The 15,570-nt window shown below is 35.6% G+C and overlaps 1 protein-coding gene across 1 annotated transcript in view; it reads left to right on the top strand.

Annotated features, from left to right (window-relative positions):
• The window catches only part of LOC127862795 (uncharacterized), a 36,089-nt gene that overhangs the window by 3,992 nt on the left and 16,527 nt on the right, over positions 1 to 15,570 (top strand). The window contains exons 2-5 of the mRNA XM_052402067.1: positions 3,694 to 3,831; positions 4,566 to 4,663; positions 5,602 to 5,818; positions 7,395 to 7,483. Of these exons, the coding sequence (XP_052258027.1) occupies positions 3,694 to 3,831; positions 4,566 to 4,663; positions 5,602 to 5,818; positions 7,395 to 7,483 (542 nt within the window). The remainder of the gene's footprint in view (positions 1 to 3,693; positions 3,832 to 4,565; positions 4,664 to 5,601; positions 5,819 to 7,394; positions 7,484 to 15,570) is intronic.

Raw genomic sequence — 15,570 nt, 5'->3', positions numbered from 1 at the left:
CGCTACAAGGAGGTCGACGACTATGTGCTCAATGTAAGTAATGGTTGTACCACATTGTGACTTAACCCATTTATGCCTAGTGGACTTCCCCCTCCTTTTAAATTGGATCAATTTATTTCCAAAAAGAGGAATATCTAGTATATTTATTTCTATATTTAGAATATTTCTTACAGAAATTCCTTTATGCAAACAGCGCAGACCATGATGAGACGCCGCATCATGCGGCGTCTCATCTGGGTCTACGCCGTTTGCAAAGGCATTTTTTCTAGACGCTAGGCATAAATTGGTTTAAATATGTACTCTCGCTATGTTGAAAAAAATGTTTGAAAGCATGTGCGTAAATTATCGTCCTAGGTTAGCCTGTGCAGTTCGCACAGGCCTTGTCAGGGACGACACTTTCCCATTTTATGGTATTTTTCGTTTAAAGGAAGCCACTACTTTGTGGAAATCCAGTCAAGGCGGAAAATATGTTCCGTGATTAGCCTGCGCGGACTGCACTTTCTATTCTGGGATGACACTTTACGCACATGCATGTTCAAACGAGTTTCTCTAGAGTGCGACTCATTTATATATTTAGAAAACCCGGAAGACGATGTTAAATAATAACATATGGATGTGAAAGTAATCTTATTTTTAACCATATTCGCCAACCGCAACCGGGACGACGTTTGTATAGACCTATGGCACCTATTTAAGTGCTTCGGACCAATGCTTTATCACGTAATAATACATTGCTACACAAGGTATTTTGCAAAAAAGGTATTTAGTTGTTAATACAGGTTGTATGGTCGTAATTACGGATTCTAAATGGAATCGTGATACCGAGTCATATGTAGACTGGAGTTATCTTTGGAAAATTCGGACTTAATGCATGAGTGTAAATTAGCGTCTCAGATTAGCTTGTGCAGTCCGCACAGGCTAATCAGGGACGACACTTTCCGGTTTTATGGAATTTTAGTTCAAAGGAAGTTCCTTATAAATATAAATGAAAATCTAGTCTTGACGGAAAGTGTATTTCCTGATAAGCCTTTAGGAATGCACAGGTTTTGCCAGAAGCCGGCTAATTTGTTTTCTTTGGACGTATACACGTTAAATATACGCGTCTATGAATCCGGTCACATCATATTTTTGTTTTCGATAATGCAATATGATTCAGTGACACCCTTAAGTAATGTCTGGAGATGTTTTAACCCATTTATGCATAGCGTCTAGAAAAAAGGCCTTGGAAAACAGCGCAGACCCAGATGAGACGCCGCATGATGCGGCCTCTCATCAGGGTCTGCGCTGTTTGCTTAATAGAATTTCTGTAAGAAATATTCTAAATATATAAATAAATATACTAGACATTCCCAATTTTGAAAAAATAAATTGATCCAATTTAGGAGGAAGGGAGAGTCCACTACGCATAAAGGGGTAAAGTAATGTCTGGAGCATGTTTCAATGTTTCGTTACCATGTACTCCACAATATCATTTTCCATGTCAGGATTTGTTAGTTTAAATGACCTCTATAAATGTCATTTCAGTCAGGAGTGCGATTCGCAATTAGATGTAATGTTACGGCGTATTTCAATATTCACTTATAATGGATTTATACTACAGAATAAGTTTTAGATATCAATAAAATTGCATTTGTCTGCATTGTTTCGTTATATAACAAGTTCTTCAAGGGTCACTTAAAAAAGAATAATGGCCATTTAAGTCTGGCATTTGTTCTTTTTAAAAGTAATTAATGCAATTGCATATGGTCTTTCTTCGGAACCGTGCTCTCTCGTAATATTGTAGTTCGTGATGGGGTAAATGCCTTTTTAAAGACAAGCACTCTTATGCCAAGCATGAAGAGTTTCAAGTTAAACTTTGAATGCATTATTTAATGTAGTATGTTTGTGATAAATGGACAATACGCATTAATAGTGCATTGTATGTGACACATTTATGGTCTAAATATATCTAATACATACTAAACAATGTTGAAGGTTTTATATTATCCGCTCAATCACTCCACGTATTGTAAATAAATGTTCATTACTTATTGCCAATAGTCAATGCTTACAATACTTGTTTTAGCCCTTGTGCCTATTTGTTTTGATATAGAGTCAAACAACGTACGATTGAAATAGATTTATAATAGCTATACAAGTGTTTTATTATGTTGATATTGACTTTTATTTAGACATCGTCTATTGAGCCCATTTATTTTTTACCGCAAGGTTAATTCTGTAATTTATGTCATCGAAAATTGTGTAGTGATAATTTAGTCACCACAGATTATATTATTTACCTTTTTGTATTTTAGCCTGACATTAAAACATTAAATGTGGTTATAACGTTCGCACTATTTAATGCCAGTAAACTCGTAATATTTAAACCTAAATTAAGTCAGTGTCTACGGATTATTTGACGCTTATTAGGAACAACACTTTTCGTTTAAACTCGATTTTCGTTTAGAAGAAACTTCCTGTAAAGAAAAATTCCTTAAAACGGAAAGTGTCGTCCCTTATTGGCCTGTGAGGACTTCACACGCTAATCTGGGGCCACTTTACGCAGATGCATACGATCTAGATTCCTCAGAATTAGGCTTATTTTATTGACCTCATTGATGTTGTGGTATTAAGAGTATAACTTAGGCAGCGGAATTATACTCAAACTCGCCCTTAAAGGGGCCTTTTCACAGATTTTGACATGTTTTGGAGTTTGTAATTAAATGCTTTATTATTGATAAATGTAAACATTGGATCTCAAAAGCTCCATTTAAAAATCAAGAATAACATTTAAAAAATGAAAAAGGTAACCCTCAGCAGGGCTCGAACCACTGACCCCTGGAGTCCTGGAGTAAAAAGTCCACGACATAGACCGCTCGGCCAACCTTCCAGATACAATGTCAGATGTATTTTATACTTTATATAAGCAATCCTCGTAGTTTAAAAATTATAACGACAACAACAGAACTCTCCAAATAGTAATTCGTTTCGCGTTGCAATGCTTTATAATTTTCAGGTTTTTAAATCGTAAAAAGATACATAAAATGGCTATGTTAGAGCATGGTAAATGTTTAGTATTACTGTTCCCTCACAAATATCATAACAAAAACGAAAATTTGCGAATCTGAAACAACTTTTTTTCAATTTTGTCAATTAAGCCAACGTGAAAAGGCCCCTTTAATATTCTCTGAATAACTCCATTCAAGTTGACAGTGATTTCTTTTCTTAAATAGTAAAATTCACAAAACACCTACATTGTTTGTTCTACCCGTTTTCATGTCTTCGAGCCTTATTATATTTTCAGTTAGCTTACGGCATGAGCGTGAAGTGTCGTCCCAGATTAGCCCATGTAACCCGTACATGCTAATCATGAACGACACTCTCCACCTAAACTTTATTTTCGCTAAGGACTGGTTTTTTCTTAACAAAATATCATCAAAGCTGAAAGTGTCGTTCTTGATAAGCCTGTGCGGACGAAACATGAACATCAGGGACGACACTTTACGCACATGCAGTAAGCCTCAGTGTCCAGAGCAAGCCTCATATTATTTTTGTATTACTCTCACTTAGAATGTCCTCTGATAATTTAACAATAATCAATTCCTTAGGGAAAAATTTTCAGATTTTTTTTCTCATCCAAAAGTTCATGGGGTTCTTTTCCATATGTCCTCTTTCCAGCTATCGTGTGATATTCACATGCAATGTCCTCTTTAGGCGCCCCCGAAGCTACTAGTGGGAAACTTCAACGAACTGATCAAGTACCTGACACGCAACAATGAACGCTGGGACGACCTGTGTAAGATACGAGCCATCTTCCTCTGGGTCACATCCATAGACGTGTACAACTTCAAGGTATGGGGGCTTTTGTAACTATAAGCTAGCTTTGAGTGCGTATTTTCCGACACTGTCTAGAGCGGCTGCGAATTTTTGTAGTGCTTAATACTTTGTTCAATTTATATTTAGTAAGTTCTTTCATCACTAGCGGTTTATCGATTTCATAAGAACCTAACACATGTATCCCTTAAACCATTACCATAATCATCATAATTGTCATCTTCGTCCTCAGCATAAAAAGCAGCAGGAGACTCAGGAGAAGCGTCGTCATCGTCATCTTCAACTGTATCATTATCCCCAATATCACTATCAACATAATAGTAATTGCCACCGCCCCCCCTCCGAACAATAACGTCATAAATTTAGAAATCATCCTCGTCATGTTATTGCCATCATCATAATGACCATCGTCATCATTATTCTCATCATAATAGCTATCAACATCGTAATTAATTAGCACATAACTAAGATTGTCGTTTTATACTTTTATTTAAGCCTCGTGCTTAGCAAATTGTGTTTTATGCATGCGCGTCAAGTGTTATGCAAGAGGAAGCCTTTGCAATTCACACAGGCTAATCAGAGACGAAACTTTCCGCTTGTATGGAATTTTGCGTTTCTAGGTAGTCGCTTCTACACGAAAATCTAGTTTATGTGTGGACTGCACAGGCGAATCTGGGGCAGCATTTGCGCACATGCATCATGCCTAGTTTTTCCAGACCGCGGCTGAATCTAATGTTCATTGTCGCTACTAGGTGGACGGTGTACCCCCGACACACTCGCCTCTCGAGTACTTTACGAAGATCCAGTGTAACATGGGCAACCACGCTCATCTCATATCTGGACTCTGTCAGTAAGTATATGTTAGCCGAAGGAAAGTAACCGTTTTTCGGATTGCGTATATATGAGTCGACATGAGCAATATAATTATCTTTATGTTTTTCTCTCTCGTATTGATATAACAGGTTTAAGAATTTTGTCCAGATTTGAATCTGGGTTGTAACAAATTGGCAGCAATTAAATCTATTCGGAGAAACATATTTTTAACAAAATAAATGGCATTTTATTTCCCTCGGTAAGTCGGCATAAAGCAGTCGCACTGTTAGTTCGTCAGTCCGTTTTGGAAGGTATTTTTGTTTTACACAATCCTTCCAAATACTGAGCTGATTGTTTGGTATGTGAGTCTTTCTACATGACTTACAGATGAATTGCGTGTTTCATCCCGGTCCTTTGTTTTTTGGCGAAGTTATGGCCTTCTCTATAATTATAGTTTTTGAGAGTTAAAAAAAAACGCTTTCAGATATTTAGCTGATGTTGTGAATGTTGGGCTAATGTAAGTTTCGTTCCGATCCATTGATTTTTGGGAAAGTTATAGTCCTTGGACTTTTTTTTCCTTTTAAATAACATTTCCCGTGTTTTTCCCAAAACGCTTTCAAATACTTTCAAAGGCCCCTAACTTTGTCAAATAACAGTGGCCCGTAAATTCGTCATGATGTTTTTATTTTGGATATACTAGTAGCTGCTGTGTGGCTTCAAAGTGCAGAAGGGGGCATTGCGTCTCACAAACGCAGCTCGTTTTTGTTTTATATTTTAATAATATACGATGTTATGTGCCACTCTAAATTTTGCGTTATTATAATCATATAAAGACACCGCAAGTGATTGTAATACATTATTAAATGTGTCAAAGCTCAACATATTCTAGGATAACATAAGATGTGTTTCTGAGTGGCACACAGCCCCACACGTACGGACCGCGGTTCTAATATTGTAATATCACATCGCTTTTAGAATGGCGGGAATCCCGTGCGTCATCCTCAGCGGCATGAACAAGAGCGCCGCCTATGACATCGGAGGCCGCGTTGATCGGAAGAGCATGGGTGCGCAGTGGAATGCCGTTTACGTGAACGACGACTGGCGCTTCCTGGACGCTTTCTGGGCCTCGTGTGTGATCGGCCGTAAGACGGGCGAGTGGACGCTCGTATACTCGGACGGCAACGTGACACAGGTGAACACGATATTTAGGTCTCGCTCTGGGGAAACGGGATTTAACGCATGTCCTTAAAATGTCGTCCCAGATAAGCCTATGCAGCCCGTACTTGTTAATCAAGAACGACAATTGAGACTTAAACTGGATTTTAGCCAAACAAAGCTTGCTTAAAACGAAAAATACCATAAAAGCGGAAAGTTTCGTCCCCGATTAGCCTGTGCAGACTTTACAGGCTAATTTGGGACGACACCTTTCGCACATGCATAAAACCCCGTTTGCCCAGAACGAGGTTTGTTTGTTTTATTGTTTCACTTTTTCTGAAAGGGATGGCTAGGGTTAGACATGTAACGTGGTAAGGCTTAACAGAAGAAAGGGTAAAGTCGTACCACTTATTGCACTATTTACAAATATATTGTTTTGTTATGCAGAATATAATTTGCTAGATAATCTCCTAAAAGGGAAAACATGATATTTCAAAAGCCAGTGCGTAATATCACCACGTCAAGTCATGTATGTCCCCACCCCGAAGTTGTTGCTTAAGGTTTAAAAACCAACGTTTAAAAATGAATGTGGTATGAAAAGTTTTATACATGTACATATGGCACGCACATAATTATATGTTTCATTCGTGTAATATTGAGAAGCTTACATGGCATTTGATAATGTTAAATTATTGCAGGATATTAACACTTAAGTTGTTTGTCTAATAAATAATATCACATGCAATTCATTCGATTCTTACATTGGTTTTCAACATTCGTACATGAACGTAGGCAAACTTTGAACCAGTATTATTAGTATTAAACCCATTTATGCCTAGCGTCTAGAAAAAGGCATTGGCAAACAGCGTAGACCCAGATGAGACGCAGCAAACAGCTTAAAGGAATTTCTGTAAGAAATATTCTAAATATAGAAATAAATATACTAGACATCGCTAATTTTGGAAATAAATTGATCCAATTTTGAAGGATGGGAGAGTCCACTATGCATAAATGGGTTAAATATGCTTTACTATTTCGCTGATTTGAATATTACTTCTGCTTTAAACATAATTCGTATACATACTTATCCAAAAAATCAAATGCTTTCGAAAAGACAGATTTTTAGTTCGGGCCACTTGTGTGTTATCATTTCGATAAACCGTAATCTCAAAAAAAAATATTACAGACGGAAGTATGAATGATCTGTTATCGTTACACATGTCATATACATTATATACACATCCATTAGCCAAAACAGTTTAATGTCATCAGAAGTTTAAAGACATAACTCTTCAGCTGAACTTCTCTCTGATTGCTTAGAAGTGATGAATAATGTATCCGTAATTAATGTAAATGTCTCTGTAGAACTAGATGAGTTGAATACACAGTGTACTAGTGAACCGCGCTCTGGGTAAATGTGTTTAATGCGTGTTACGTAAGTGTCGTCCCAGATTAGCCTATGCAATCCGCACAGGCTAATCATTGACGACACTTTTCGTTTTAACTTGATTTTCACTAAGTAAAGACTTTCTTTAAACAAAAACTACCATAAAAGAGAAAAAGGTCGTCTCCCATATCTCCCCTACCCTGAATGAGATGTTTCTGGTTCCCAGATGGAGGACGAGGAGTCAGCGGAGGGCACGACGCAGCACCGCATTAACGAGTTCTACTTCTTCCCCGACCCCGACAAGCTCGTCTGGACGCACTACCCCAATCTGAACGCATCGGACAGTGGGCTACACCACACCGTCTCTCTGATGTACGTAGGCGGCCGTCATATTGGATTTGGAACTACTTTAGAAAACAAGATGGCGGACCCTTCGTAAACAGGAAAAATTTTAATGTGTGTTTTAGCTCGTCTTTTTAAAGAAAGCATTCTTTAAGTAATAATTAAATGTAGATCTGTGAATTCCCACAACGTACTTAAAAACTTGTTAAAATTTAAAGATGCCATTACTGACATACTGATAGGAGTACTTATAGTATTGACATCGAGTAAATTAAAAAATTAAATCGACTGTTTTCGTTATATTTTGTGAGATACGAGGATTGCTTACATAAACTTGATAGACTTTTACTCCATGGGGTCAATGGTTCGAGCCCATTTGAGGGTTACTTTTATATTTGTATTCAATTTTATTCTTTTTTTATTGCAGCTTTTTAGATCCAATGTTTGCATTTATCAATATTGTTCTGGCTACCATAACTTTAAATGTCGCTTTTTATGATTTTTGAATGGCGCGACTTAATAGGTCTGTCAATACTATGTAAACTGTACGCTGAAGTTTCTTTAGCTACTATCAATATAGCATAGAGTATAATGAAAAAAATAATTTGGGGAGTTCTTATGTTATAGTTGGATTTTGTAACATTACAAGGATTGCTTATATAAAGTATAAAATAAACCACTGACTATATGGGAGCACTGATGGCCCATTGGTTTAAGCTTTTACTCCAAGGGTCAGTGGATCGAGCCCAGTTAAGGAAGACTTCCTTTCTTTTTTTATATTTTTTTATTGAGGTATTTTGCTCAAATATTAACGTATCAATTTAAAGTATTTAATAACAAACTTCAATACATGCCTAATTTGTGAAAACATCCCTTTGAAATTGCTAGTTTTCCTCTTACATGCCCTTGTATTTTAAGATAGAATACTTTCCTCTCCAGAGGAAAGAGGTATCATGGGTTTGAATCCCATCGGGGGCTTCAGAGGATGATTCATTTTGAGACAAATGTTAATAGTTGCTTTAGTGTATCCCAAAATTAACCTAATATTTTATATAACTGTGAAAGATAATTCAAAATAATGTTTGTTTCTATATACATTGTGATCCATGGACATGAACATTAAATTATGCAAGAAACATGTATGATTTAAGGGAAGAATACAACAGCAAACTTAGAATGGACATTCATTTTAGATTGTTAAGTAACTAAAACTATAAATGTTGCAAAGCTTGTGTATGACGTCCTTGCTTCTGGACAGAAGAACAGTTTAGGCATAAATGATTACTCTTTTTCTTTAGAATCAACATTGATGCATTATTACTTAAGCAAAGTGGAACTTTTTAAAAACTTGATGAATTGGGGACTGAATTTTTCATGTTCGTTGCTTGCAATTTACCAGTACTGAACATAATGTTACTGGTGAACAAATGCCTTCTCTCTTTACACTTTACAGGGAGATGGTGTTTTTCATAAATATCCAGGTTTATTTGTATAAATACCGGGTAAGACCTCGTATCATATTTATATACATGTAAGCTATACATTTATGATAATGACATTTTGTGTTTCGCTGTAAATTAACAGAGAAAATATACTACAGCCGCATGTCACCAGAGTTGTTAAAAGGTCATTTAGACAGTATTGTCCCTGACTTTTGCCCATTTTGACATATTCTTATAAACAAGAGGGCCGCGATGGCCCTGTATCGCTCAACTGCTGAAAAAAAGGCTGAATCAAATACCAGTATTCTCGGCATGTGCAAATACTTAAATATATAGGCCCTATTTAAGCACATGTACACTTTTGTGACCCCCAGGGCTGGGTCAAATTTAACCCCAGGAGCATAATTTGAGCAAACTTTGTAGAGGACTACTATACCTCACTACATACAAAATGTGGTAGCCCTAGGTCCTAGAGTTAAGGATAAGAATATGTTAACAGTTTTCACAAAATAAGCAAGATATAAGCGTATATAATGTTCAATTTTGTGACCGCCAGTCAGGGTCAAATTTTACCCAAAGGGCATAATTTGAACAAACTTGGTAGAGGACTATAAGATGTTACTGCAAACCAAATTTGGTAGCTGTAGTCCGAATGGTTTTTGACAAGAAGATTTTTAAAGATTTCACAAAATAGGCGCTTTATAAGCGTTTATTCAATTTTGTGACCCCCGGGGCAGGGTCAAATTTGACCCCAGAGGCATTATTTGAACAAATTTGGTAGAGGTTTATTAGATGCCACTACATACCAAATTTGGGAGCCCTAGGCCCAATGGTTATGAACAAAAAGATTTTTAAAGTTTTCACAAAATAGGCCCCATATAAGCGTATGTTCTGTTTTGTGACCCCCCGGGCAGGGTCAGATTTGACCCAAGGGGCATAATTTGAACAAACTTGGTAGAAAACTATAAGACGTTACTACATACCAAATTTGGTAGCCCTATGCCTTATGGTTAAGGACAAGAAGATATTTAAAGTTTTCACAAAATAGGCCTTATATTAGCATATAATCGATTTTGTGGCCCCCAGGGCAGGGTCAAATTTGGCCCCTGGGGCATAATTTGAACATACTAAGTAAAGGACTATACAATGTCACTACATACCAAATTGTGTAGCCCTAGGCCTAATGGTTATGGACAAGAATTTTCTTTTAAGTTTTCACAAAATAGGCCTTATATAAGCATAAGTTCAATTTTGTGACCCCCCCGGGGCAGGGTCAAATTTGACCCCAGGGATAAAATTTGAACAAATTTGGTAGAGAACTATAAGATGTCACTACATACCAAATTTGGTAGCCCTAGGCCCAATGGTTATGGACAAGAAGGTTTTAAAGTTTTCACAAACAAATAGCCCTTTATAAGCATATATTCAATTTTGTGACCCCCGGTGCAGTTTCAAATTTGACCCTAGGGGCATTATTTGAACAAACTAAGAAGAGAACTATTACATGTCACTACATACCAAATTTGGTAGCCCTATGCCAAACAGTTATAGACAAGAAGTTTTTGAAGTTTTCACAAAATAGGCCTTATATAAGCATATGTTCAATGTTGTGACCCTCAGCGCAGGGTCAAACTTGACTCAAGGGGCATAATTTGAACAAACTTGACAGAGGACTATAAGATGTCATTACATACCAAATTTGGTAGCCCTAGGTCCAATGGCTATGGACAAGAATATTTTTTAAGTTTTCACAAAATAAGCACTTTATAAGCATATATTCAATTTTGTGACCCCCGGGGCAGTTTCAAATTTGACCCAGGGGCATTATTTGAACAAACTAAGAAGAGAACTATTACATGTCACTTCATACTAAATTTGGTAGCCCTATGCCATACAGTTATGGACAAGAAGTTTTTAAAGTTTTCACAAATTAGGCCTTATATAAGCATATGTTCAATTTTGTGACCCTCAGGGCAGGATCAAACTTGACCCCAGGGGCATAATTTGAACAAACTTGGTAGATGACTATAAGATGTCACTACATACCAAATTTGGTAGCCCTAGGCCCAATGGTTATGGACAAAAGATTTTTAAAGTTTTCACAAAATAAGCACTTTATAAGCATATATTCACTTTTGTGACCCCCGGGACAGGGTCAAACTTGACCCCAGGGGCATAACAAACTTGGTAGAGGACTTTATATGCCACTACATAGCAAATTTGGTAGCCCTAGGCCCAATGGATATGGGCAAGAATTTTTTTAAGTTTTTACATAATAGGGGTTATATAATCATATGTCCAATGTTGTGACCCTTGGGGTAGGGTCAAACTTTACCCCAGGGGCATTATTTGAACAAACTTGGTATAGGACTATACGATGCCACTACATACCAAATTTGGTAGCCCTAGGCCCAATGGTTATGGAAGAGATTTGTAAAGTTTTCACAAAATAGACCCTATATACGCATATACTCAATTTTGTGACCCCGGGCAGTGTCAAATTTGACCACAGGGGCATAATTTGAACAAATTTGGTAGAGGACTATTAGATGTCTCTACATACCAAATTTGATAGCCCTAGGCCCAATGGTTATCAACCAGGAGGTTTAGAAAGTTTTCACAAAATAGGCCTTAAATAAGCAATTTTCAATTTTGTGACCCCCGGGGCAGGGTAAAATTTGACCCCAGGGGCATAATTTGAACAAATTTGGTAGAGGACTATCAGATGTCTCTACATAATAAATTGTATAGCCCTAGGCCCAATGGTTATGGACGAGAAGATTTGGAAAGTTTTCACAAAATAGGCCTTAAATAAGCAATTTTCAATTTTGTGACCCACGGGGCAGGGTCAAATATGACCCAGGGGCATAATTTGAACAAATTTGGCCAGTGGAGCTAAATACTGATTCTTTGTTTAGCGTGCAAAGGGGATGGAGGAACATTTGTTGGTGCCTTTTTAAAAAGTTGCTTCATTGTGTGGAAAATTGAGTTTAAAAATGTATGCACAATGCCTGATATGTGGCAAATTCCAACAATGTCTGTGGTTTTTCATGTAAAAACAAGAGATGTGTTTGTCAGGGCCGCTTTGAAGCCGTATATTTGACCTTTAAGGATGACCTTGACCTTTCAGTACTCAAAATGTGCAGCTCCATGAGATACACATGTATGCCAAATATCAAGTTGCTATCTTCAATATTGCAAAAGTTATAGGAAATGTTTAAGTTTTCGGACAGACAGTTAGCACATATAAGTTGGTTTTACAAATTCACTGAGTGTAAACATTGGGCACTTATATAGCTCAAAGTGACCGGGAAACAAATTCTTGTGTTCTGATTTACATACATGTATTTACACTTGCAAAATTCAAAATTAAGAATGGTAATTGTTCTCTTATTGCCAACAACTGCATAAATCTTAACATTGTAAACTGGTTGTTTTGTCTTTATTACTACTTTTGTACATTCTTTTGTATTGCCCTCTTTATATTAACTTTCAACAGATCTATTATATCCAGTAATTGTAGATATCATATGTTTTGTGATGTAAATGTGTAGGGTTCTTGTTACTTGTCACACCATTTCCATTTCATAATGCCTTAACACTGATATAGGATATAATGATTTTTGATTATTGTATTTATGTAAACTTTTTCTATATGCTGATGAAAGTGTCATCCTTTATTTTCACAAAGATCCTAGTATCATCAGTAGTGTTTTTTGTAAAGAACTTGCAAATTGTATTAAATGGTTAGTGGATAACAAACTGTCTTTACACCTTGGAAAAACTGAATGTATAGTGTTTGGTTCCAAAAGGAAATCTAAACTTCATAATTTTAATGTAAAATGTAATGATCACACTATTGTTTCTCAATCATCTGTTGAACACCTTGGTTCAATATTCGACACTGATCTTTCTGCTACATCTATTGTTAATAATATAATTAAAAAAGGTGAACTCAAGAATAAGATTCTTCAGGGGCGTAGCTAGCACTTTTTGAGCTGTAGGCCCGAATATGTTACATAAAAACGGGGTGTGTGTGCGGGGGTCCTCCCCCAGAAATTGTTTAAATCCAATAACGCCTGTGGTGAGATTTAAAGCATATCTAGACAAATAATAAGGTAAGAAATATAAGACTTTGGCCTGTATTTCTTTGATATTTTACTTTTTTATCTCAATGTCAGAGAACTAAATTTTACTGCATTATCTTTATACCAGAGAACTAAATTTTAAAACAATATGGAACAGAGAAACATTTAAAATTGTAACACTCGCTTATTCACAAGTCAAACCATGGGAATTCTTTCCAATAATACTGTCTGCATGTCTATATAGAAAGAAGTAGAGTTGATAATTGGAAGATATGTCCTTTGAACAAGACCAGAATCCATTGCCTGAGGATCATGTCAATATGAAATGCAGATTTCTTACACCTCACCACCTTCAGGGTCAACATTTTAATGCATTTTTGAAGTTGAAGCAATTTTAATTGTTTCATGTTTCAAAAAAAATTGTAGGCCCGGGCCTGCTGTGCCTAAAAGCAGCTACACCCCTGTTCTTGTATAGACAAAACCACTGTTCAAATATGGAATTAAGAAAATTGTTATGTAACTCATTGCTTCAATGCCATTTTGACTATGCTAGCTCTTCATAGTACAATGGTATTAGTAAACAGTTAAAAAATAGATTACAAGTTGTACAGAATAAAGTTGTTAAATTTATTCATGGATATGACTCTAGAACATCTTTGAAAGTTAAATATTTTAGTAATATTGGTTGTTTAAATGTTCAAAACAGAGTTAAGCAAATAACACTCATTCATGTTTATAAAATTGTTAACAAGAAATGTCCTTCTTACATGACCTTTTTTGTATAATAATTTTAGTTTAGTGTCTGATATACATAGTGATAACAGTAGTCATAGTAAATATAACTTTTATTTACCTCAATGTCCTCAAGTGAATGGTTTTACCAGCACTACTTTTAATTATAAACGATCAAAGACTGGAACTGTTTACCTGCTGATGTAAAAATTCTTATAAAAGAATAAATATGAATTTGAAAACAGAGTGAAAACTTCTCTCACAGACAATATGATTGAAATTGAAAGAAGATGCTGATTTTATTTGTTACTAGTAGTCTTATTGTTTAAATTATTGTTTTATGTCATTGGTTTGTTATATTATATATATAATATATATATATATATTGGTTTGTTATAATATATATATATATATTACTGTTGTTCAAATAAGTCATCAATAAAGTATTTGTATGTACATTTAAATGTGATGACAAGATAGTAGTATACATTGTGTAACTAATGCTCTATAATAATATATGCTAATTACTATTAGATCTCAAGACTATAGTCTCAAGTTTAAATTAATGATATTTTTATACTTATTAATGCCACAATTTGTGTACATTTTCCACCCATCTATAGGGCCCCCTTCGAAATAAGTTGCAAACCTTTCATGGGACATCCTGTGGTATATATATAATGTCTTGATTTAAACATCTTGTAACTACTTGTTATTTCAGATCTCTGCCAAATACACTGACTATTTACTTGTAACTGAATTTAAATGATTATAATGTGAAATGTGATATATCAATGCATTGTGATCCAAATCCTGTGATAATTGTTTTCCAATTGTTAAATGTTGTACATTGACTTTACTTGTATGACATATATATATACATATGCATGAATAAATCAATATTTAGGAAAGTGTGACTGACACTGTTTCCAGACATATTACAGTTAAATTACTTCATGTCAGTAATGGCAGTCATGGATGGAAAATATCTTTTTACAATTGTTGCCTGCACTGTCGACCATATTTAGTGTTTTTGTTTCCCATCTAAAGAGTACCGACCCAAAACCATGGGCATGCCTGTGATATGTATCTTAAAGTTTCTTAAAAGATAAATAATATAAATTTTAACAACACCACAGCTCAGTTTTAACATTTCCAATACAGTATGTCTTATTTTGAGAGGCCATTCTGAATTGAGTTCATTTCCAAGGGCAAAGTTATGCCTTAATATATTAATATTACAAAACTGAACATTGTTACACTGTCCTTAATTTTAATGGCACTGGATTGTTTAGAGCTTTGAAAAGCTAGTTGCCTGGCCGGGATTATAACAACATCTGGAATTAAAATGCCTAGGATAAAGTATAAACAATATCTGCCAGAAGTACTGTATGGTTGCCATCATCAAATGTACAGAAAAAATCGTTTTTCAAATTCAATCAAGCCCCACTTATTCCATTTCATGAAATATACAGTTTGTGACTGCCTGGCTGGTCACTATAATGCCATTGGGACCAACATGGAGTTTACTATTTCTTATATTACATCGAAGAGTTTTCTCTGTACCACTGTACAGTGTTGTACAATTGTTGATGGTATAGAACATAGACATATTGATTACATCTCAAAGTTTGTCGCCTGCAGCGGAACATCAGCAATGTTGCAATGAATATAATTTAAGAAATACTGATTCTTTTAAGTTTGAATAATGTTGATGTTTTCACTTCAATAAACAACTAATTGGCTTTCTTAGCATTTTATTAAAATTTGAATATTTTGCATGCAAAATATCTATTTT

Source organism: Dreissena polymorpha, chromosome 16 (assembly GCF_020536995.1).
Source record: "Dreissena polymorpha isolate Duluth1 chromosome 16, UMN_Dpol_1.0, whole genome shotgun sequence".
NCBI classification, from domain to species: domain Eukaryota; kingdom Metazoa; phylum Mollusca; class Bivalvia; order Myida; family Dreissenidae; genus Dreissena; species Dreissena polymorpha.
Note: the sequence above shows the minus strand (reverse complement) of the source record. Positions and strands in the feature narration are given on the sequence as shown.